At 42.3% G+C, this 20,681-nt stretch overlaps 1 protein-coding gene across 4 annotated transcripts in view; it reads left to right on the forward strand.

The window, feature by feature from the left end:
• Nucleotides 1-11,307: 11,307 nt before the first annotated feature.
• LOC121293098 (myoD family inhibitor domain-containing protein-like) overlaps nucleotides 11,308-20,681 on the forward strand; it is a 101,490-nt gene continuing 92,116 nt past the window's right edge. For 2 of the 4 annotated variants that reach the window (XM_041215729.1, XM_041215728.1), the window contains exons 1-2: nucleotides 11,308-12,438; nucleotides 12,924-13,058. In XM_041215729.1, the coding sequence (XP_041071663.1) occupies nucleotides 12,974-13,058 (85 nt within the window). In that variant the 5' untranslated portion in view covers nucleotides 11,308-12,438; nucleotides 12,924-12,973. Of the gene's footprint in view, nucleotides 12,606-12,923; nucleotides 13,059-20,681 lie in introns of all 4 variants that reach the window. The other 2 variants (XM_041215727.1, XM_041215726.1) reach the window with 2 other exon arrangements.

Here is a 20,681-nt window from a genome sequence, read left to right on the forward strand (position 1 = left end):
TCACCTCATCCCTTGAGTTCAGCTCAGTTGTCCACGTTTAGACCAAGGCTGTAATGAGGTCAGGAGCTGAGTGGTCCTGGTGGAACCCAAAATGAGTATTTGTGAGCAGGTTATTGCTGAGTAAGTGCCACTTGATAGCACTGTCGACGACATCGTCCATCAAGAGTAGGCTGATGAAGCGGTAATTGGCTTGGTTGGATTTGTCCTGTTTTTTATGAACAGCACATACCTGGGCAGTTTTCCACATTGCTGGGTAGGTGCCTGTGTTGTAGCTGTACTGGAACAGTTGGCTAAGGGTGCAGCTAGTTCTGAAGCACAAGCCTTCAGTACTATTGTTGGAATCTCGTCAATGTCCATAGCCTTTACAGTATCGAGTGCCTTCAGCCATTTCTTGATATCATATGGAGTGAATCAAATGGGTTGAAGATTGGCATCTGTGATGCTGGGGACCTCCGGAGGAGGCCTAGATGGGTCATCCACTCGGCACTTCTGGCTGAAGATTGTTGCAAATGATTCAGCCTTGTCTTTTGCACTGATGTGCTGACTCCCCCATCATTGAGGATGGGAATATTTGTGGAGCCTCCTCCTTCAGTCAGTTGTTTAATTGTCCACCACCATTCATGACTGGATGTGGCAGGACTGTAGAGCTTAGATCTGACCCATTGGTCGTGGGATCGCTTTGATTTGGCTATCACATGCTGCTTCCACTGTTTGACATGCAAATAGTCCTGTATTATACCTTCACTGGTTTGAAGTTCACTGGCCAGGGTTTTCTGGTCCTGCCCATGACAAGAATTGTCATGGGCGGGACCGGGAAATTTGGAGAGCAGCCAAAAGTCCATTCACTTTGGGCAGGAAGGACCGGACCATAAAATCCGAGATATTTTTACATATGCCTGGTGCTGCTGCTGGCATGCCCTCCTGAGAATTGATCCTCTGGCTTGATGGTAATGGTAGAGTGGTGGATATGCCGGGCCATTAGATTATAGATTGCGGTTGGATACAATTCTGCCGTTCATGATGGTCCACAGTGCCTTATGGATGCTCAGTTTTGAGTTGATAGATCTATTTGAAATCTATCTCACTTGCACACAACATGATGCAGGGCATCCTCAATGTGAAGGTGCAAATTCATCTCCACAAGGACTGTGTGGTGGTCACTTCTACCAATACTGTCATGGACAGATGCATCTGTGATAGGTAGATTGGTGAAGACAAGGTCAAGTTGGTTTTTCCCTCTTGTTCATTCCCTCACCACCTGCTGCATACCCAGCCTAGCAGCTATGTCCTTTAGGACCCTGCCAGCTCAGTCAGTAGTGGTGCTACGAAGCCACTTTTGGTGATGGGTATCAAAGTCCCCACCCAGAGTACATTCTGTGCCCTTGCCACACTCGGGGTTTCTTCCAAGGGGTGTTCAACATGTACTAATTCATCAGCTGAGTGGTAGGGTGGGGGGTGGGGAGGGAGAAACGAGGATGGAGCAGTAGGAGGTAATCAGCAGGAGATTTCCTTGTCATGTTTAACCTGATGCTAGATTTCATGAGGTCCAGAGTCAATGTTGAGGACTCAAAGGGCAACTGTATCACTGCCTTTGGTAGGTCTGCCCTGCTGGTGGGACAGGACATACTCAGGGATGGTGATGGTGGTGTCCAGGACATTGGGCAGAATTTTACTATCCCCCACTGCCAGGTGGTGACTGTAAAATTTCTCAGACAGCCTTCCCACAGGGCTCCTGCCTGCCCCAACCTCTCTGCAAATTTATGCTTGGATTGCTGAGGCCTAGGCTGGCCTGCCCTTCCTTGCCCCAATTGAGGCCCTTAAGTGGCTAATTATTGCCCATTTATGGGATGTTTCCCACTCAGCCTCAATTTTAAGTCTGGTGGGAGGAATTCAGGAGTGGGGAGGAGGCATGAAAATTAACCATGTTAAGGCTTTAGACAGGAAGTGGGGTGGAAAGCACCTCCGTCAGCAGCCTCCTTTTAACATTGGGTGCACCCCCCAGAATATCTGGCTCCTGTAGGTCCTCCCTCCTGCCCAGCCTCTCCATGCAACCGCCACCCGCCCACGGGACCTCACCTCCCCTCTAGGGCCAGAGAGACAATTCATGGGCCCCCATAGGCTTCTCCTGTGTCTGGGTCCCTTATTTCCCACCGTCACCCCACCCCCCACAAGCACTTTAACCCTCAATCATGAGTGATATTTTTTCCCCTTTCAATATTTACCAATCGATTCACTAAGCAATCACAGAAAGGTCCAAGTAAAATGATAACGCCCATTCTTGGCATCTGGTTACAAATATTGTCCAATATATATGCAGCATGGGTCATTAATATTAACAGCAGCAATGATGTAGTGCAGTTTTAGTTTGTGTGCATCCTATAGGTGTCCACTTTGACTATTAAACAGACCAGAGAGTGCAAAATTTACCTTAACAGCATTGTGCACTATTGTTACTTTGACAGGAAAATATCCCATTAGTCATTTATAACACTTTGCAGAGGATAACACTGATTAGTGACTGCCTCAGCCCTCATTAGCATGTTTTACATATTGTACCATATGGATAAGGTGACAGTAAATTCATATTCAGGGGAAAGATTCAATATTTGCAACCCAGGTAAACTACAGAAGATATTTTCCATTCTGTAGAAGTAGAAGAAGACTTTCTTCTGCCTGGGTGCATGACATTATGCAATATAATTATTTCATACAAGAGGTGTAATTAGATTTTATTTTATCAGTAATCTCACAGGGTAGAAAGATCAAATGATTCCTGGGCAACAAAGTGGAATGATTGAACAATATAGGTCTTCACTGCTGGTGAGAAGCATTGGAGCCTTGGGTGTCTCTGTGTGAAAGATCTTTTAAGAGGCCAGAGGACAAAGAGTGAATGGTTCACAATTGTATTTGTGTTTTCTTGATCAGCAAGTTTGAAGACTCTGGTGATTGTTGCTTCTCACTACAATATATTTTCAATACTATTACGCAACACAACTGTATCACAATATTTTATTCCTCAAAAACTCATTAAAATCACCAAGATAGAGTGGAATAATAGATAAGTAGACAAAAGGACATAATTGAAGTCAATGGAAAAGAGTCTTGAGAATCATGTGCAGTATTAAACAGGTTACTGATCCACTATGAGCCCCATTATGCACACCTGTCCTGACAATCTCACCCGACAAAGCCCAACCACAGTGAACGTCCAATAGCAACAACATAAATAGAACTCCGGCCATGATTCTACCCTCTGTTCACAAGATAATTATGGATGACAAAGGCACTCTAGCCCAGTTCATCTCATCCATTCAGAATGACATTTGATCATACGTATTAGGAGCAGGAGTAGGCCATTCGGCCCCTCGAGCATGCTCCGTTATTTGATAACAGTGCCCACTTTATTTCAGTGACTACAACTCAAAAGTACTTAATTAGCTGTAAAGTGATTTGGGACATAATGAAAGGTGTTGTATAAATGTAGGTTTTGTCTTTCTTTCATTAAACTTGCATGCAGTAAGTAGAGTGACTGCAGTAATGGTGAAATTGGAGGCCCAATGCTGATTCTCTAAGGATGAGTAATCACAGAGCTATCAACTGATGTTAAGAGAGTGGCTACAAAGAAATTACTAGGTTTACAAAACAATTCAACTCTGTAGCTAACCTCCCTCTAAATCCCCATGTAACCTCCCCCTTAAGCCCGACTCCAACCTCTGTCCCAAACTGTCCCCAAACCCCACCTTTCAATCTCATCCCAAAGCTTGCCCACAATCCCCCTCCACCTCCCCTTAATCCCCCCTTAGCCCCAACCTTCCCCAACGCCCCTCATCCCCCATCCTCCCATAATCCCCTCTAACTCCCCTTTCCAAACCCCCTCTCCAAACTACATCTAACCTCCCCCCAACCCCCTTTCCAACCTCCCCCCAGCCACTGCCCCCACCCCCTCTCCCCCAACACACAAGCCCAGCATCCAATTGGTTCTAAAATTACAGGGATCACACTTATCATTTTTCAAGCAAGAACACTATCAGTTGCTGTGCTTCCGCTGCTGACCTTTGGGCAGCTTCACGTTTTTCTGGCAGGCTGTTCAGAGAAAATATCAGAGAAATGTGAAGCTGTCCGAAGATCAAAAGCAGTGCAGCAACTCTGTGAAATTGACTTGGCACTGGCAGACCGGCTTTAAACAGATCAGAACTCTCAGCCTGATGGATTGGTTTCTTTAAGCTGTCCTTTTAGGCCTGAGGCTCTGTCTGCTCAGTGTGAGATGACGAGAAACTCCATTTAAAACACTGAGCCTGGGCTCCACCAGCCCCTTGGCCCATGTTTGGCACCATTTGCAGCCCCCTCTCCCAAGCCCTGCTCCCCTGTTTGCCCTGAGACCCCCAAACTTACCTGGTCCTAGAATCCTGGGACTTAGGCTCTGCAGCTTCTGGCACTGCAGGGACTAGAGAGTTGCCAGCTAATCAGATTGGCCAGCAATTCTTTGAGGTGGGACTTCCTGATGAGTGAAGAGCAGAAGTCCCGCCTCTAGCCAATTAACACTTGTTGGAATATTAAAAGACTGCCAACAGACAGTATTGGTGGGGATATGTTCTCTGCTGACTCTTTGGATGGCAGAAATCCTGCCATCCTAAAAATCCTGGCCATTGTCTATAAGGTATGATTTGGTGAATATGAATATGTAAGCCTGTTGTTTGATTAGTCTGTGGGTCATCTCTCCCAACTTTGGCACAAACCACAAGATGTTAGTAAGGAAGACTTTGCAGGGTTGACATGACTGGGTGTGTTGTTGTCATTTCTAGTGTCTAGTTTGATGCCAGGTGGTCCATCCGGTTTCATTCCTTTTTGTCAGTTTTACAGCAGTTTGATACAATTGACTGGCTTGCTCGGCCATTTCAGAGGGCATTTAAGAGTCAACCACATTGCTGTCAGTCTCAAGTCATGTGTAGGCCAGACCAGGTAAGGACTGCAGCTTTCCTTCGCTAAAAGACATAAGTGAACCAGATGGTTTTTTATGACAATTGACAGTGGTTTCATGGTTACCATTGCTGAGAATATCTTCTAATTCCAGATTAACTGAATTTAAAATTTTACTTTCATAGCAGGATTTGAACCTGTGTCCCCAGAGCATTACTAGTCCCTTGACATTACTACTAAGAGACCACCTCCCCTTGTCCTATGCATGTCACTTATCCTTCACTTAAGGTGCTTAATGTTAATATAAAAATGCTGTTCAAAGGAATTACTGGCAGTAAAGAATGTGCACTGATGTGAAGCAATATTTCCTCCTCCTCACTCGTTGTATTTTGATCATAATAACTCCCTACCAGCTCTGTGGGGGTATTTTCACAACAAGGACTGCAACGGTTCAAAACGTTGGCTCACCACCACTTCTCAAGGACAATTAGGAATGGGCAATAAATGTTGACCTTGCCAATGATGCCCACGTCCCATGAATGAATATGAAAAATAATAAAAATTAAGGCTTAAAGAAGGATTAGGAGGGAGCAAAAAAGCACCTCTGGAAAACTGGTATCTCATTTCTGTCTCCGAGGAATAAGGGAATGTACTAAAAAAAACTCCCAAAACCCAGATCTGGGGCACCAGATCTCAAAACACTATTCACCTTACAATGAAAATGGGTAAATCCTTTTATTTGATTCTAAATACAATAAAGCAAGTTGTGAGTTTTTCATCTGTTGAGTAATTCATTATATCTGTCATTTCTGTGAAAGGTGAACATTCTTTTAACATTTTTTTTATTTGGACATGTTTCCTAAACTCAGGCTTGTCATCCTTTATCTAGTAGAGCGTGACACCTGCATGTTTTGTTTTGTTAAGTTTGAGATTCCTGATTCACCAAGTAGGAATAGATGAGAAGTACCTAAGGTTTAATTTCTTTACTGGTTGAGGAAGATTTCCAAGGGGTAGATTAGCCCCACAGGTCAGGAATCTATCCCCATGGCCTTTTCCCTCCCTGAACTCTGTAACTTCCTTCATTCATGCACCCTTTTTGGGTCCCACTATCTTCCAGTTTTGGCATTTTGTGCATCCCAAGTTTAAACAATCCGCCACTGGCAGCTGTGCCTTCAGCTGCCTAGGGCTTTAAACTCTGGAACTCCCACACTACATCTCTTTGCCTCTCTACCTTCTCCTTCCTTTTGTAAGATGTTCTGTAAAACCAATATATTTGACCAAGCTTTTGATTGCCTGTCCTAATATCTCTTCACGTGGCAAGGTGCCAAATTTTGCCTGATGATGCTTGCTGATGAGAATGGGCAGAATCTTCCGCCTGTCTGGCGGGTGGGCCCGACCCAATCTCCGGCAGGCAGGGAGCCAATCCCCGCCGGAGAAGCAGGCCCCGCCATCATTTTACGTGGCTGGGCCAATTAAGGCCCGCCCAGTGTGACATCCAGCGGGAAGTGCTATGCGCTTTCTGTGCGGATGGGGAGATTTGGGGGCGGGGGGGTGGTGGGGGGGCGGAATTCCCCAAATGCAAAGTGTAGCCTCAGGGAGTTCGCTGACAGCTGTATAAACTTTAAAAATTAGAAAAATAATAAAATCCTTAACATGTCCCCCTCATGTGACAATATCACATGAGATGGGACATATTAATAAATTTCATTGAAACTTTAATAAGTTATTTTAAATCCTATATGAAACCTCATCCCGCCGGTGGATGAGGTTTCAGGTTTTTTCAGAAGCCCGCTGGGGCTCCTGGCCTGCCCACCAACTTTAAGGTTGGACGGGCAGGGCCTTTAATTATTTTAATTATCCTGTCAATGGCCTCAATTAGCCATTGACAGGTCAGCGGGTGGACAGCTGACCTCGATGTGCTCCCGCCTTCCTGAATATTTAAATGGGGCGGGATGACATCAGGGGTTCCCCCCGACATCATCCCATATCATTTTGCCGTTGGCAAGCAGGCCCCACCCCCTGCTCACCGACGGCAAAATCCAGCCCAATGTTTTACTGCATTCAAGGTGCTATATAAATGTGAGTTGTTGTCTATGCTACAGTTTTGGACCTGGGGTTCAGGTTGATGCCAGGGATGCCAGGATCTGTGTCAGAATCCCTGGGTTTGGGAGATCAAAAATTACTGACGTTCCTAATCCTGATTACTAATTCACAGTCCTTCAGGAAGTACTTGTGTGCACATGTTGGATGAGTATATACCAGGAATGGAGCCTGGAATCTTCCTGTTTCATGTGACGAGTTCACTAGAAGTTTTGTGAAGCATTTTTAAATGCAGTAAAATGGGCAGAATTTAATGGTTCTGGCGGTGAGTTTGGAGGCTGGGGCAATTAATCAAGTGGGAGAGTGCAGGATGGGGGAACCCACTGCTTTCCTTCCTCAGCCCAATTAGGTCCCATCCCCTCCAGATGCTATTTGGGGCCCTTAAGTGGGACATTAATGCCACCACTAATATTCAACCATTGGCCGGTGGGGGACTCCCCATGTTGGGAGCCCGAAAAGCATAGATATGCTGCTTATTGAAGTCTGGAATTAGTTTCCATTCTTTATTCAATTGCACCCCAGCATTTTTCACAACATTGCCACCCTCGGGTATTGCTGTATTGTTTGACTATCTGAGTTTGTTTGTGGGATTCTAGTGGACTGGGTCGAGGGCAGCGTGCCTTGTTCAAAGGCACTTAGTGCCTCTGATTGAGGGACCTGGCATGGGAAGGTAGGAGTGGGGGTGCTGACATCAATCCCTACCCTTGCCTCCGACCCTCCCCTCCCTTCTTCATGTGACCCCCCCACCTCACCCTCACTCACCTTTTCTCTGGGTCCCTCATTGACCTGGGTCTCTTGCGTGCATTGCTGGTAGCTGCCTACAGCTCAAGTCGCAACATGAAATGTTAAATATCTTTCTCCCTTCAAATATGCTTAGAGTACTTCCAGGATTTTCTGTTTTTACTTTATTTTTCTAGCATTTGCCGTATTTTGCCTTTGAGGAAAATATAATATAGAGAAAGGAAAAGACAACACAGGCAGCAGAAAACCATTTAAAAATGTTATGTTTTATTTTAAATTGGTTTTATGTTCATGGTATAGGATTAATATTACACTGTGAAGCCATTCTTGACATTCCAGTATCTTCGTATAGTAATAGCATCTGTTTAATTGTAATGAAAGGAGAAATTAAAACTTAAAGAACACAAGAGATAGAGAGGAGCAGGAGTTGACCATATGATCCGCCGAGCCTGCTCTGATGATGGCTGATCTTGGTCTTCAACTCTATTTTCCTGCTTGCACCTCATATTCCCTTAATTCCTAGAAATCAAAAATCTGTTTATCCCAATCTTAAATATATTCAATGATTGAACATCAACAGCCCTCTGAGGTAAACAATTCCGAAGATTCACAACCATTGAGTGAAGAAATTTCTCTTCATCTCAGTCCTAAATGAACCACCCCTTATCTTGAGACTGTGTTCCCATGTTCTACACCGCCAGGGAAAACAACGTCTCAGTGTCTACCCTGTCAAGCCCTTTCAGAATCTTGTATGCTTCATTGAAATGGTCGTTCTGGAATTTTCTAGGATCCCTCCCTCTTCATCATAGATATGCTGCTTCTTGAAGCATGGAGTTAGTTTCCATGATTTTTTTCAATTGCATCCCAGCTTTATCGCATCATTGCCACCCTCAGCTATTGCTGTGCTCTTTGGCCTTCTAACGAACACCAAATCATAGATGAACCGTACTTTCTCCAAGTTCAGATTATCAACACTGAAATCATCTCATTTTGGTCGCATTATTTCAAAAGTGTCCTCAAAATTTAGCCTTTTGACCATACCTCCAAACATCTCTTCCCAACCTCCCAATCCCTGTTCTGTGTCTAATCCTTCCCTCTGCAATGTGCTATGGGATTTTTTTTTTTACTTTGTTAAATGTGACACAGCAGTGACATTGCAGTTAATATTGGACAGCCTAAGGGCCGGGGCCAGTTCCTGTAGCTCATTATCAAGTATATAGTATTAAAGGAAACTTTTCCAAAAAAACTTTAAATCATGATACAGGAACAAAAGAGGTTGTATGAAAGAGATGGTGGCATAGTGATAATATCACTGGATTAGTAATCCACAGACCCAAGCTAATGCTCTGGGGACATGTCTAGGATGTCTGTGTGTTCAAATCCCACCATGGCAGCTGGTAGAATTTGTATTGTTAGTAAAATCTGGAATTGAAAAGCCAATCTCAACAATGGTGATCATGAAACTATTGTAAACCCATTTGGTTCACTAATGTCCTTTAGGGAAGGAAGTCTGCCATCCTTGCCTGGTCTGGCCTACATGTGACTCCAGGTTCACAGCAATGTAACTTAACTGCCCCCTCAAATGGTCTAGCAAGTCACTCAATTCAAGACTGGATGGGTGACAAATCTTTGCCTTGCCAGTGACACCCACATTCTATGAAAGAATAAATAATAAAGAAAGAAGCTAGCTGTTTTGAAATGTGTCCTGAGAATATTTACTGGGGTTGTCTTGCCTTGATGAAAGGGGAGAGGAAGTTACCTTTATCACAGTGGTGGAGCTCTTCTAAAAGAGCAGAGCAGATTAAGATGGTGAAATAAATATTTTATTTTATAATAGCTAAGGAAAGGAGGGAATTTAATTGAACCAGCCCTGATTTATCCTTTCACCACTAATATGTAATCAGAAAGGTGTTTTGATTATTCTTCCCTCTTTATAAGTGGTGGCCTATTTCCCAACCCCTTAGTTTTAATGTGATCCAATTTCTATTAATGACCCCCACAGCAAACTTGAGATAGTATGAACTCAAAGGGTTAATTTATTTGCACACACTCAAACTTGCTTCCTTTTCACTCATACAGTTACAGAGGGATAGAGAAAGAATGATTTACAGGGCAAAGACTACAGAGAAAATAATTATTGTTTCACATGAGCCCAAAGTCTAGAATCAAAGTTCAAGGTGTATTCCTTCACAGAGGTCAGCTGGCTGAACATTGGACAATTCACTTTTCCAGTTGATTTGACTTCCATGATGAGATAGGCATGCAGAGATGAATCAGCCTTGTAGGCAATGGTACATAAGTTCCAGTCGAAACATTGAAGATGGCACCAGGCATTCAAAGCTGGACAGAGCCCCTTTTCTGTACTCCTGCTTGGTAGATGGAAAGATGGCAGACTGAGCTTTGCAGTACAGCAAGACAACATAACTGGTTCTCCCAGCTAAAGGTTCATGTCACATGACTCCCATCTCTCTACGTTGCCTTTGACAAAGGACACCTATTCCTCACCTGGATCCCTGGGATTGCTAAAAGACCCAGCCATTAAGATTTTAAAGGAAGACTGTAGGACTCTTTGACTGGAGTAGACTCCGATTGGTCAGCCTGGGTACTGAAATGCAGATTGCCTTTGTATAGTTTCCTTTGAACTTGTTCTCTGCAGCCCACAGGGGGTGTCGTTGGGTCTCTTCAGAGATAACAAGGTGCAAATGTCTTATTGTTTGAGGGTCACAGACAGACATAACTTCAGCCATTTTAAAAGGTCAGTGTCCAGATTTAAACTTTTATCAATTAGCCATGATGATATTATGTATATTATAAGAATATAGAGTGTGAGATCTTAGTCCTGCTACTATAATGTACTAGAACATATGAAGAAGGAACCCCCTCCAATCCAGCAACTACCACATAGGCCAGTTGAAGAGAAGTTACAATCCCCAATCACACAGTGACCACAGAGACTCAGGCTTCCTTTAACCTCGTTTTATTCAAGCATATGCAAGGGAGCCGCAATCATTCCTAAGAATGAAGACACAGCTCCCAGAGTGATTACATTTCATTACTTTTGTACTTTTTCTTATCATAATACATTTGAGCACTTTTGAATACATCCAATCGGTAACTGACACACCAGTCTCATGCTATCTCTATCCTTTTGTGTACATAAACATGTGATTTTGCTAACCAATTATTCTAAAGGAGGTACACATAATTATATTATACAATCAAAATTAAAACACGTACGCAAAAACCTTGGTTCTCACAGCTCAAGACGGTTTGTGTTTCATCAAAGCCCCCCTCTTTGTCTATTGTATGTCCTCCCATATCAAAGCTAAAACCACCTGCCCCTTCCCTAATAAATGAGAGGGGAGTACACCTAATCTAATTTATGTCCTTTCCTGTATCTCCAGTCTGACTCTCAAGGCTGTGCAATGTTCATCAGACAATCTCCAACTCTTAATATGTTTAGCAGCCATGTCTGCTTGGAGATTTTAAGTGTTCTTCAGTAAATTCTTACAGAGTTCACTTTTAGCATTTTTAATTTTCCTCTAACAACATAGAACTTAAGAGCAGGAGTAGGCTATTTGGTCCTTCCACCTTGCTCCACTATTCAATAAAATCATAGCTGATCTGATTGTCATCTCAAATACACTTTTGTTTCTGTCCATCCATAACACTCAATTCCCACCTCGATCATATTGCTTTTCAGCCAATATAAGTTCTTGATTCACCACCTGGGAGTGGGTTGGGTGTGGGGTTTTCCCTCTGGTTGCTATTTGTTTGCAGCTTCATAACCATAACATAAACACCTCTTTTGATAGTTACTTTTGTAAAATTGTGCATCTGGTCTTTTAGAATACTTTAGGATGTTACTAAAAACTGAAACTCCTCAATTTTACAATATTGCTAATACGGTCTGACAGAGGAAATTTTTCCTATTGGTGAGCTTTTAATTTTGAATGGGTCATTGTGACCTATGCTTAAAGGCATCGTTCACCGAAGGCGTGTATAGTTTTCTAACTTAAATAGCATAGCAGCGGCATACTTTTGAAGTGCAGCATTGAGTGGAAAAGTTATTTTCTATCAATAGCCACATGTTCCACCCGGTGTAATTTTGTTAGCTGTGCTCCTGCTGAACTTCCGAGTGAAAGAGCAAAACTCAATCCCTTTACTTTCTGGGCCTTGAGTTCCACTGGGCGTCAACCGATATGAGCCACTTATCAGGCTGCTGTAACAGCCAGAATGCGCATCAGGCTATCACGCAGCATTTTAAACCGAAAATGATTCAGCTGTTTTGCACTATCTGTGTGTTAAACCTGAATAATGTTTCCTTTTTTCGGGCTGGGACTTTTTCAAAGAAAGACGACTCTGAATGTTTAACTTAAATATAGAAATATATTTTACTACAACTTTGCATGTAAAGGAAATAAATGATTGAAAAGCACATAAATCAGATTGAACGAAGAGTGAAATATAGAGATAACAGATCCCATTGGTTTTTATCGTTGAAGCCTTGTTCACCGACGGGCAAGTGGACCCCGCGGGTATCCCACACTCTTCGTGGCTTCATTCCAGCGCTGAATACCATTGGCATCCGGAAATGATGAAAATTGTGGTCTGGGGAGAAAAGGAGGAAAAAAGGCTCTCTGTGAAGAAAAGTGAAGAAATGAGTTGGAGAGGAATAATGTAAGAGCAGCAGGTTTGGTCGGAGCTTGACATTCTTGCTTCATTGTAAAGCAGGGACTGTAGAAAGTAACCGAGTGGCGTCGTTTGGAGACTTTGTAACTTTTTGTTAATTAATGCAATCAGCTAACATTCGAAAAACATACAATTGGGTCTGGGATGGTTTTCAGGTACGTAACCCAAAGAAAATATAGGACCGAGCCTCTTCATCCCGTACTGTTTGTAAATAATGTACTGTTTCCTCTGAGCTGTTGTTGAACGAAAATAATCTACATTTCATGTATATTGTTAATTTCTTCAGATTTTGAAACAACTGTTGGCGCAATTCAATTAATGGGCTTGCAGTGGAGACATAAAAGCAGTTTTCGAAATTAAATGAATGCCCAGTTGGAATGAATAGAATGTGCTGTTTTACACTGATTTTTTTTTAAAAGAAAATCTGCTGGCTGGTACTTATGAGATTTTTTCTCTCTCTCTCCTTTTCTCAGGATTGCTGATTCTGTTTCTGGCATCTGCGCCTGAGTGAGCTGCTTGGCAGATGTCCCAGGTGAAAGAGCCTCAAGGGCCTGAAGGGCCAGAAGAGGACATTTTTACGGAAAACAGTCTTTTGCTCCACACTGACGGTAAGGATACTTTTTTTTTCGGGGGGGTGGGGGTGGAGAAAGGCAGGCAATGACATGGTGTTGGGAGAGTTCAGACACTAAGGTTCAAACGTTTCAGTTTAAATTTAAAAGAAACTTAACGTTTGACCCAAAGTGCACATGGCATAGAGCAAACAAAATAACAATTAGAGGTAATGCCTCACTAAATTTATATCTTTCATCTACAAAACTTAGTTATCTTAAGTGAATATCTGACACCAGCCTTCCGTGTTTTCATGTTTACATTTGATTGCCCTGGGAATTAGAGTAGTTTTAGGACTTTAGTTGAAATTTGAGATTAACATAGATCTAACCTATACATTGGTCTTTTGGGGTATGTTAAAATTTGATGTCTTGATTGTCTTGTAATTGAATAAGTTCTGCCAAGCTTTTCATTTTGGTTTGTTTTAGATGATGCTCATACTAGCTACATTGCAGATTTGATTTATGCTGAATACTTTGAGGTTCAAACTGAGATGCCTTACACCTCTGGACAGTAGTGCACTTCGTGGTTTTCAGAGTTATACTGTCACTTCTGTCACGAGATGCACTTAAAAGTAATCTGTATTCAAAATAAAAGTGCCTTAAATTTCAATATAAGTATCGGGTTTTAGAATGAGTATCTGAGCAAAATCCGAACAGTTTCATTGGTTCTAAAAGGATCTCTTCAAAGATTTACATTGATGTTTAGCAACATTTTTCAAAACTGGTATGAAATTTTTTAATTAGTCGAATCACGTAGACGTCTCTTACTTGAAGTTAATGTTGTGGAAATTTTTAATTTAATGCTTCTGTAATTGTCTTAGAACTGCAGTTTAATATTATCAACATCTTGCCAAAGGCTTTTCTAGCTAACGCCATAATACAACTGCAACTTAAGACAAGTAATTCCATGTGAAAGTGAGGTAAACAAATTCGAGGGACAACAGTTTGCATGAAATTGGTGCTTGGGTGTGTCACCTGATCAGCAGCCAGAAGTTTAACCTTGGGAGTCCCTTGTGCATTATATGTTAGGCAGCTGTTTTATTTCTATTGTCCTATTTTTATGTTTCTTTAAAAACCCTCAACTTTCTGATTTCAGTTGCTGTGAACTGTGAATTTGCTGATTTGTTTCTCTTTGTGCAATGGTGGTGGTCAATTAAACTTACTGGAGGAGGAGGCTCCACAAACATCCTCAATGATGGAGGAGCCCAGCACTTCAGTGCAAAAGAAAAGGCTGAAGTATTCGTAACCATCTTCAGCCAGAAGTGCCAAGTGGGTGAATCCATCTCGGCCTTCTCTAGAGATCCTCAGCATCACAGGTGCCAGTCTTCAAACAATTCGATTCACTCCACGTGATATCAAGAAATGGCTAAAGGCACTGGATACTGCAAAGGCTATGGGCTCTGACAATATTCCAGCAATAGTACTGAAGACTTGTGCTCCAGAATTTGCAGTGCCCCTTACCAAGCTGTTCCAGTACAGCTACAACACTGGCATCCACCCAGCAATGTGGAACATTGTCCAGCTATGTCCTGTATGTAAAAAGCAGGGCATATTCAACCCGGCCAATTACCGCCCCATCAATCTACTATCGATCACCAGTAAAGTAATGGAAGGGGTCATCAACTACTATCAAGCAGCACTGGCTTAGCAATAACCTGTTCACTGACACTCAGTTTGGGTTCCATCAGGGTTACTCAGCTTCTGACCTCATTACAGCCTTGATTCAAACATGGAGGAAAAAACTAAACTCCAGAGGTGAGGTGAGAGTGAGGTGAGCGAGACATCAAGGCAGCATTTATTGAGCATGGCACCAAGGAGCTCTAGCAAAACTGGAGTCAATGGGAATCGGGCGTAAACTCTCTGCTGGTTGGAGTCATACCTAGCACAAGACTTGGACAATATCCAGGCTTGGGCTGACAAGTGGCAAGTAACGTTCACGCCACACATGTGCCAGACAATGACTGTCTCTAACAAGAGAGAATCTGACCATCGCCCCTTGACATTCAGTGGCATTACCATTGCTGAATCCTCCCACTATCAATATCCTGGGGGTACCATTGACGAGAAACTGAACTGGACTAGCTGTGTAAACACTGGCTACAAGAGCAGGTCAGAGGCTGGGAGTCTTGCAGCATGTATCTCGCCATCTGACTCCCCAAAGCTTGTCCACCATCTACAAGGCATATGTCAGGAGTGTGATGGAATACTCTGCACTTGCCTGGATGAGTGCAGCTCCAACAACACTCGAGAAGCTTGACACCATCCAGGACAAAGCAGCCAGCTTAATTAGCACCTCTTCCACAAACACTCACTCCCTCTACCACTGACGTACAGTAGCAGCAGTGTGTACCATCTACAAGATGCACTGCAGAAAGTCAACCAAGGCTCCTTAAGCAGCTCCTTCCAAACCCACGACCACTATCATCTAGAAGGACAAGGGCAGCAGAAGAATGGGAATGCCACCACCTGGAAGCTCCCCTCCAAGCCACTTGCCATCCTGACTTGGAAATGTATCGCTGTTCCTTCATTGTCACCAGGCCAAAATCCTGGAACTCCCTAACAGCACTGTGGGTGTACCTATGCCACATGGACTGCAGCAGTTCAAGAAGGTAGCTCACCACCACCTTGTCAAGGGCAACTTAAGGGGCGATAAATGCTGGCCTAGTCAGCAACGCCCACATCCCGTAAAAATTAAATGGCCTTATTACTACATTGCCAGCTTCCTTCATATTTGGTTACGGAACTAGTAAATTTTTTTATGACAGCAGAAATGTATTATTTTGACATTAACACTATAACAAATGAGTTCAATTTATTAGCAAAGTTGAGAAAATATGAAGAGGGCTTGCTATGTCCCACTTAATATACTCTTGCACTTTTACTCTAACAAGTGAGATTATCCACACTAACCGTTGCAATAATTGTGATGAATGCAGATCATTTCAAACAAACCTATAAACTTGCTTTGCATTTTTAATGGTTTGTCCTCTTGCTAACTGTTTCATACATGTAAATAACTTCGTTAATTCAGTCATCGAATGGCATTTGTTGCCGGAGATCACCAGTAACGCTTATTGGCTTAGTACACAGAGGAGAAGAGTCAGTTCTCTCTTAACTCTAAATTCGCTTTATTCACGTCGTTAGATCATCTACATATAGCTTATATGTCTGGTTAAATATAGACATATGGTTTACAGCAGGTTATACAGTTTTATACCCAAAACTAGGATCTAAACGTACACTCACTAGGTTTCTTTAACACTCTCTGAGTATAAAAGCTAATACCCGAAAAGGAGAGCTGACGCTGGCCAGGCGTTCCGTTCTCTCTCTTGCGTCTCTACATTGCTGACGTAGGTTCTTCCGCTTCTGCGATGGTTGTTCTCCAGAGTCTCGCTGCCTCACGCCCGAAATCCTCTCAGTATTATACTGAATCGTATCTCTTCAAGCTGTGCTGTCTCTCTTCCCGTTGGTTTAGGCCTGCTTGCCTGAACTGTGACATCTTCTCCATTGGCTCTGTCCCAAGACTTGCAGGATCACCCCGTATCTCTGTTTCTAAATAAGGACCCATCACATTGCCTTTATCTTCAAGACACTCAGCTACTTTGAAACCGGTTCTAGCCAGTTCAGATCCAGTGACTGGAGTCAGGTTTCAAAAATTACTCAGGCCAGCAACTGGACTCAAGTTATTTCAGGTCAAAAGTTGCTTTTGCCTGTGTCTGGCAGTTCAGCTGCAGCCCCTGGCCAACACATTTAAACCAGGCCTTCAATAACTATAATTTCCTGTGAATTTTTCACTTGCACAGATGTAGGGGTAGCTAGGGTACAGTGCTTCTTGAGTATTCTGATTTTGACTATTCTGTTTTTCTCCAGGGATGGAAAATGTAAAGAGTTTTTACTGGGAAACAACTATTGTCTTCAGCTCCTGCCACAAACTCTGTTCCCTCAAACATCGACTCCAACCCCGTCTCTCGTAACTGCCCGAGGCTGTAACAGACTACCTGCAACCATCGTGTTGTATTTGACCTTAAATAAGCTTCTGAACATGTATCCACACCATCACTAGGACCGTTTATTTCCACTGTTGTACTATGACATGGCTCAGTTGTGACTTCAATTCAATGAAACTCTCACCTTGACTGCTCTTGGTCGGCCCCGGATCTTCCACCTCCATAAACTCAAGCTCCTCCAAAACTCTTGCTGTCTATATCACACCAAATTCTGTTCAAGCATCTCTCCTGTTGGCTGCAAGAGCCATGGCCTCTCTACTCCCTACCTCTGCAATCTCTCACAGCCATACAATTCTTTGAGGTATTTGCACTCCTCCAATTCTGATCTTTTGTCCACCCCTGACTTTAATCACTACATCACTGGCAGTTGGACCTTCAGTCTTAGGCTCTGAATTTTGCTCCCCCCTCCCTGCCAAACAAGGAACCTCTATACCTCTTTACTTATTAAGATGCTCCTTAAAACTTGGTCAAAGAGGAAGGTTTTTAGCTATTACCCTTAATGTCTCATAATGTGGTTTGATGTTGAATTTTGTTTGATTGCTTTTCTGTGAAGTACTTGGAACATTTATATTGCACCTTTAATGTGGTAAAATGCGAGTTATTTTGCAGGTTAGTTTCAAAGTTTCTTAAATTTTCAGCATTCTCAAAAGTGGGTGGTACAAGCTCGCTGCCCTGTCACCTGGTGAAAACATTGAAATACAAGTATAGAATTACAAAGAAGTTGCATCACTGACTGGTCATTTGGCCTCTTTTAATGCTCCATCCGTGCTGCCTCCCACTTAATTCACTTACTCTCACCCTAGCAACATATTCTTCTTTTTCCTATCTCCCTTATGCTCTTACCTAGCTTCTCCTTAAGTACATCTATGCTGTTCCCCATCATTCCACATGGTAATGAGTTCCATGTTTTCATCATTCTTCCAAGTAAAGAAGTTGCTTCTGAATGCCTTATTAGATTTATTAACAACATTAGAATCACAATTGTTATGACGCAGAAGGAAGCCATTTGGCCCATCATGTCTGCACTGGCTCTCTGAATAAGCAACTCGCCTAGTAGCATTTCCCTGCCTTCTCCCCATCGCTCTGCACATCCTTCCTTTTCAGGTAACACTAATTCCCTTTAGGGTACCTCAATTGAACTTGCTTCCACCACAATCTCAGGCAGTGCATTCCAAACCCTAACCACTTGCTGGGGGAGGGGAAAGAAAATAAGTTTCTCCTCATATTACTTTTGCTTCTTATACTAATTACTTTACTTTAAACCTGTGCCCTCTCATTCTTGAACCATTCAAGATGGGAACAGTTTCTCTCTATCTACTCTGTCCAGACCCCTCCTGATTTTGAATACCTCTATCAGATCTCCTCTTGGCTTTCCTTTCTCTAAGGAAAGCAGTCCTAATGTCCCCAACCTGTCTTCATAACTGAACTTAAATTTAAGGTATCTAGTTAAGAACATAAGAAATAGGAGCAGGCCATATGACCCCCTGAACTTGTTCCACCATTTAATAAAATCATGGTTGAATCTCACTCCACTCCACTTTCTCAGCCAAATAATCTATCAATCTTGGCCTTGAATATAGTCAATAATTGAGCTCTCTAGGTTAGAAAATTCTAAAGATCTCAACTCTTAAGGAATTTTTCCTCAGTTCTGTCCAAAATGGCTGCCCTCATATCCTGAGACTATGACCCCTAGTTCTGGATTCTCCAGACAGGGGAAAAAGCCTTTCCCAATTTTCCTGTCAATCCCTCTCGAAAGCTTTATCTGTTTCAATGAGATCACCTCGTTTTTCTAAACTTCAGAGAGTTTATGCCCATGCTACTCAATCTCTCCTCATTGGACAACCCTCTCATCCCAGGAGTCAATCTGTGAACCTTTGCATCCATCAAAGGCCTTCTTTAGACCTGAAACTTCCTTGGGTACAGAGACCAAAACTGTACACAGTATTTCAGCTAGGTACTCTCCCAAACCCAAAACTGCAGCAAGATTTCCTTACCCTTGTTCTCTGTCCCCTTGCAATAAAGCCTAATATATCCCTTCTATTTCTGATTGCTTGTTGTATCTACATGCTAACTTTGTGATTCTTGTACAAAGGGCACCCAAAACTCTCTGAACATCAACATTTAATAGTTTTGCACCATTTTAAAAAAATTCTCCCAAAATGAATAATCTCAGATTTTCCCACATTATACTCCATCTGCTATCTTCTTGCACACTTAATTAACCTGAGGCCCCAGCACTGATCCTTATGGCCTTCCATGAGCAACAGACTGCTAACCTGAAAATGACTCATTTATTCTTAACCTGTTTACTGTTATGATGTTGGAGACCATTAACTTTTTAAAAGAAATTTGACCCCCCAGTTATTAACTGAAAGAATGATGCCAGAAGAGTTCACACTTCACACACAATTGTACTGCACAAGAATTAAACAAAGCAAGTTGTTCCACTCAAGAGTTCCCTACACATTATAGGATCTTGAGTGTTTCTTCACTTTTTCTGAGTCCAAACCAAGGTGTGTGACAGGTCTTATGAATTCCCTTTGACTCCTCGCTTAGACTTCCAGAACACGTGCCTACTCTTGAGGATTCCACTGCCGAACTCTTCCAGTAGTTTTACCAGCAGATTTTGACAATTTTATTTCCTCATGCATTTGGACTTTTCATTCCAAGTGGGGGCCCCACTCTCAATTTCTGCTCAGTCACTTTAGATCAGGAATACCCCTGATTCGTAATGGCCTCTATACTCCTTGTTCTGTCCGCTGGCAGATACACAGTTGCCATCTTAGACTTCCAAGCTGACTATCGGTTTCTGTGAGAAAACACATAGATAAACCTGAAACATGAGTATCCCCCGTATAGCTTATCTCCATGGCAATGTGGTATACCTGGGATGTTCCAAGAGAAATGTAAACTAGGTATCTTTTACCTTCAAAACAACCCTTTGATTTTGGCGCCCACGTGAACAGGAGATAACGGACTTTTAACTAGACTTACTGGTTCCATCAAGAAACCCAGTGTTTATAAGTTGCCTTTAGCTTCTTTGATCTGGGAAACTTACATGAATAATGGAAACCTCCTACTTTATACTCCAATTTCAAAGCATTTTCTGAGATCTCTTGGGACAAACTGACTCCTCCAGATAGATCCAAAATAACCATTATAATCCTAGGTGTGAATATTTTTTACCACCATTCCAACAACACAAAACTTCCTCCTAAACTGTAATTACCCTAGATCTGTTTTAATTGCATTTACTTTCAGATTCTTTACTAATTTCTCAATGTTTCCATTTATCTACATTTAGAATTCAATTCCTAAAACTAAAAACTATAGCTCTTGAGCATGAATTATGAATTTAAATATCCCCAGCACTGTCCTTTTAACCAGTCCTCGATTTGTTCTTGTGCCCTATAAACCATTATCTTTTGCAGTCTTCTGTGGCACCATATCAAATGCCTTTGAAAATATAAATATGCTATATCTAGTGGTTCTGCTTTATCTACCTTGCTAGTTACATTCTCAAAAAATTCTCCTCCATAAGACATTTGTCAAACATTATTTTCCTTTAAATCATGTTGACTCTGCCTAATCATATTTTGATTTTTTAAGTGTA

This window comes from Carcharodon carcharias, chromosome 21 (assembly GCF_017639515.1).
Source record: "Carcharodon carcharias isolate sCarCar2 chromosome 21, sCarCar2.pri, whole genome shotgun sequence".
NCBI lineage: Eukaryota > Metazoa > Chordata > Chondrichthyes > Lamniformes > Lamnidae > Carcharodon > Carcharodon carcharias.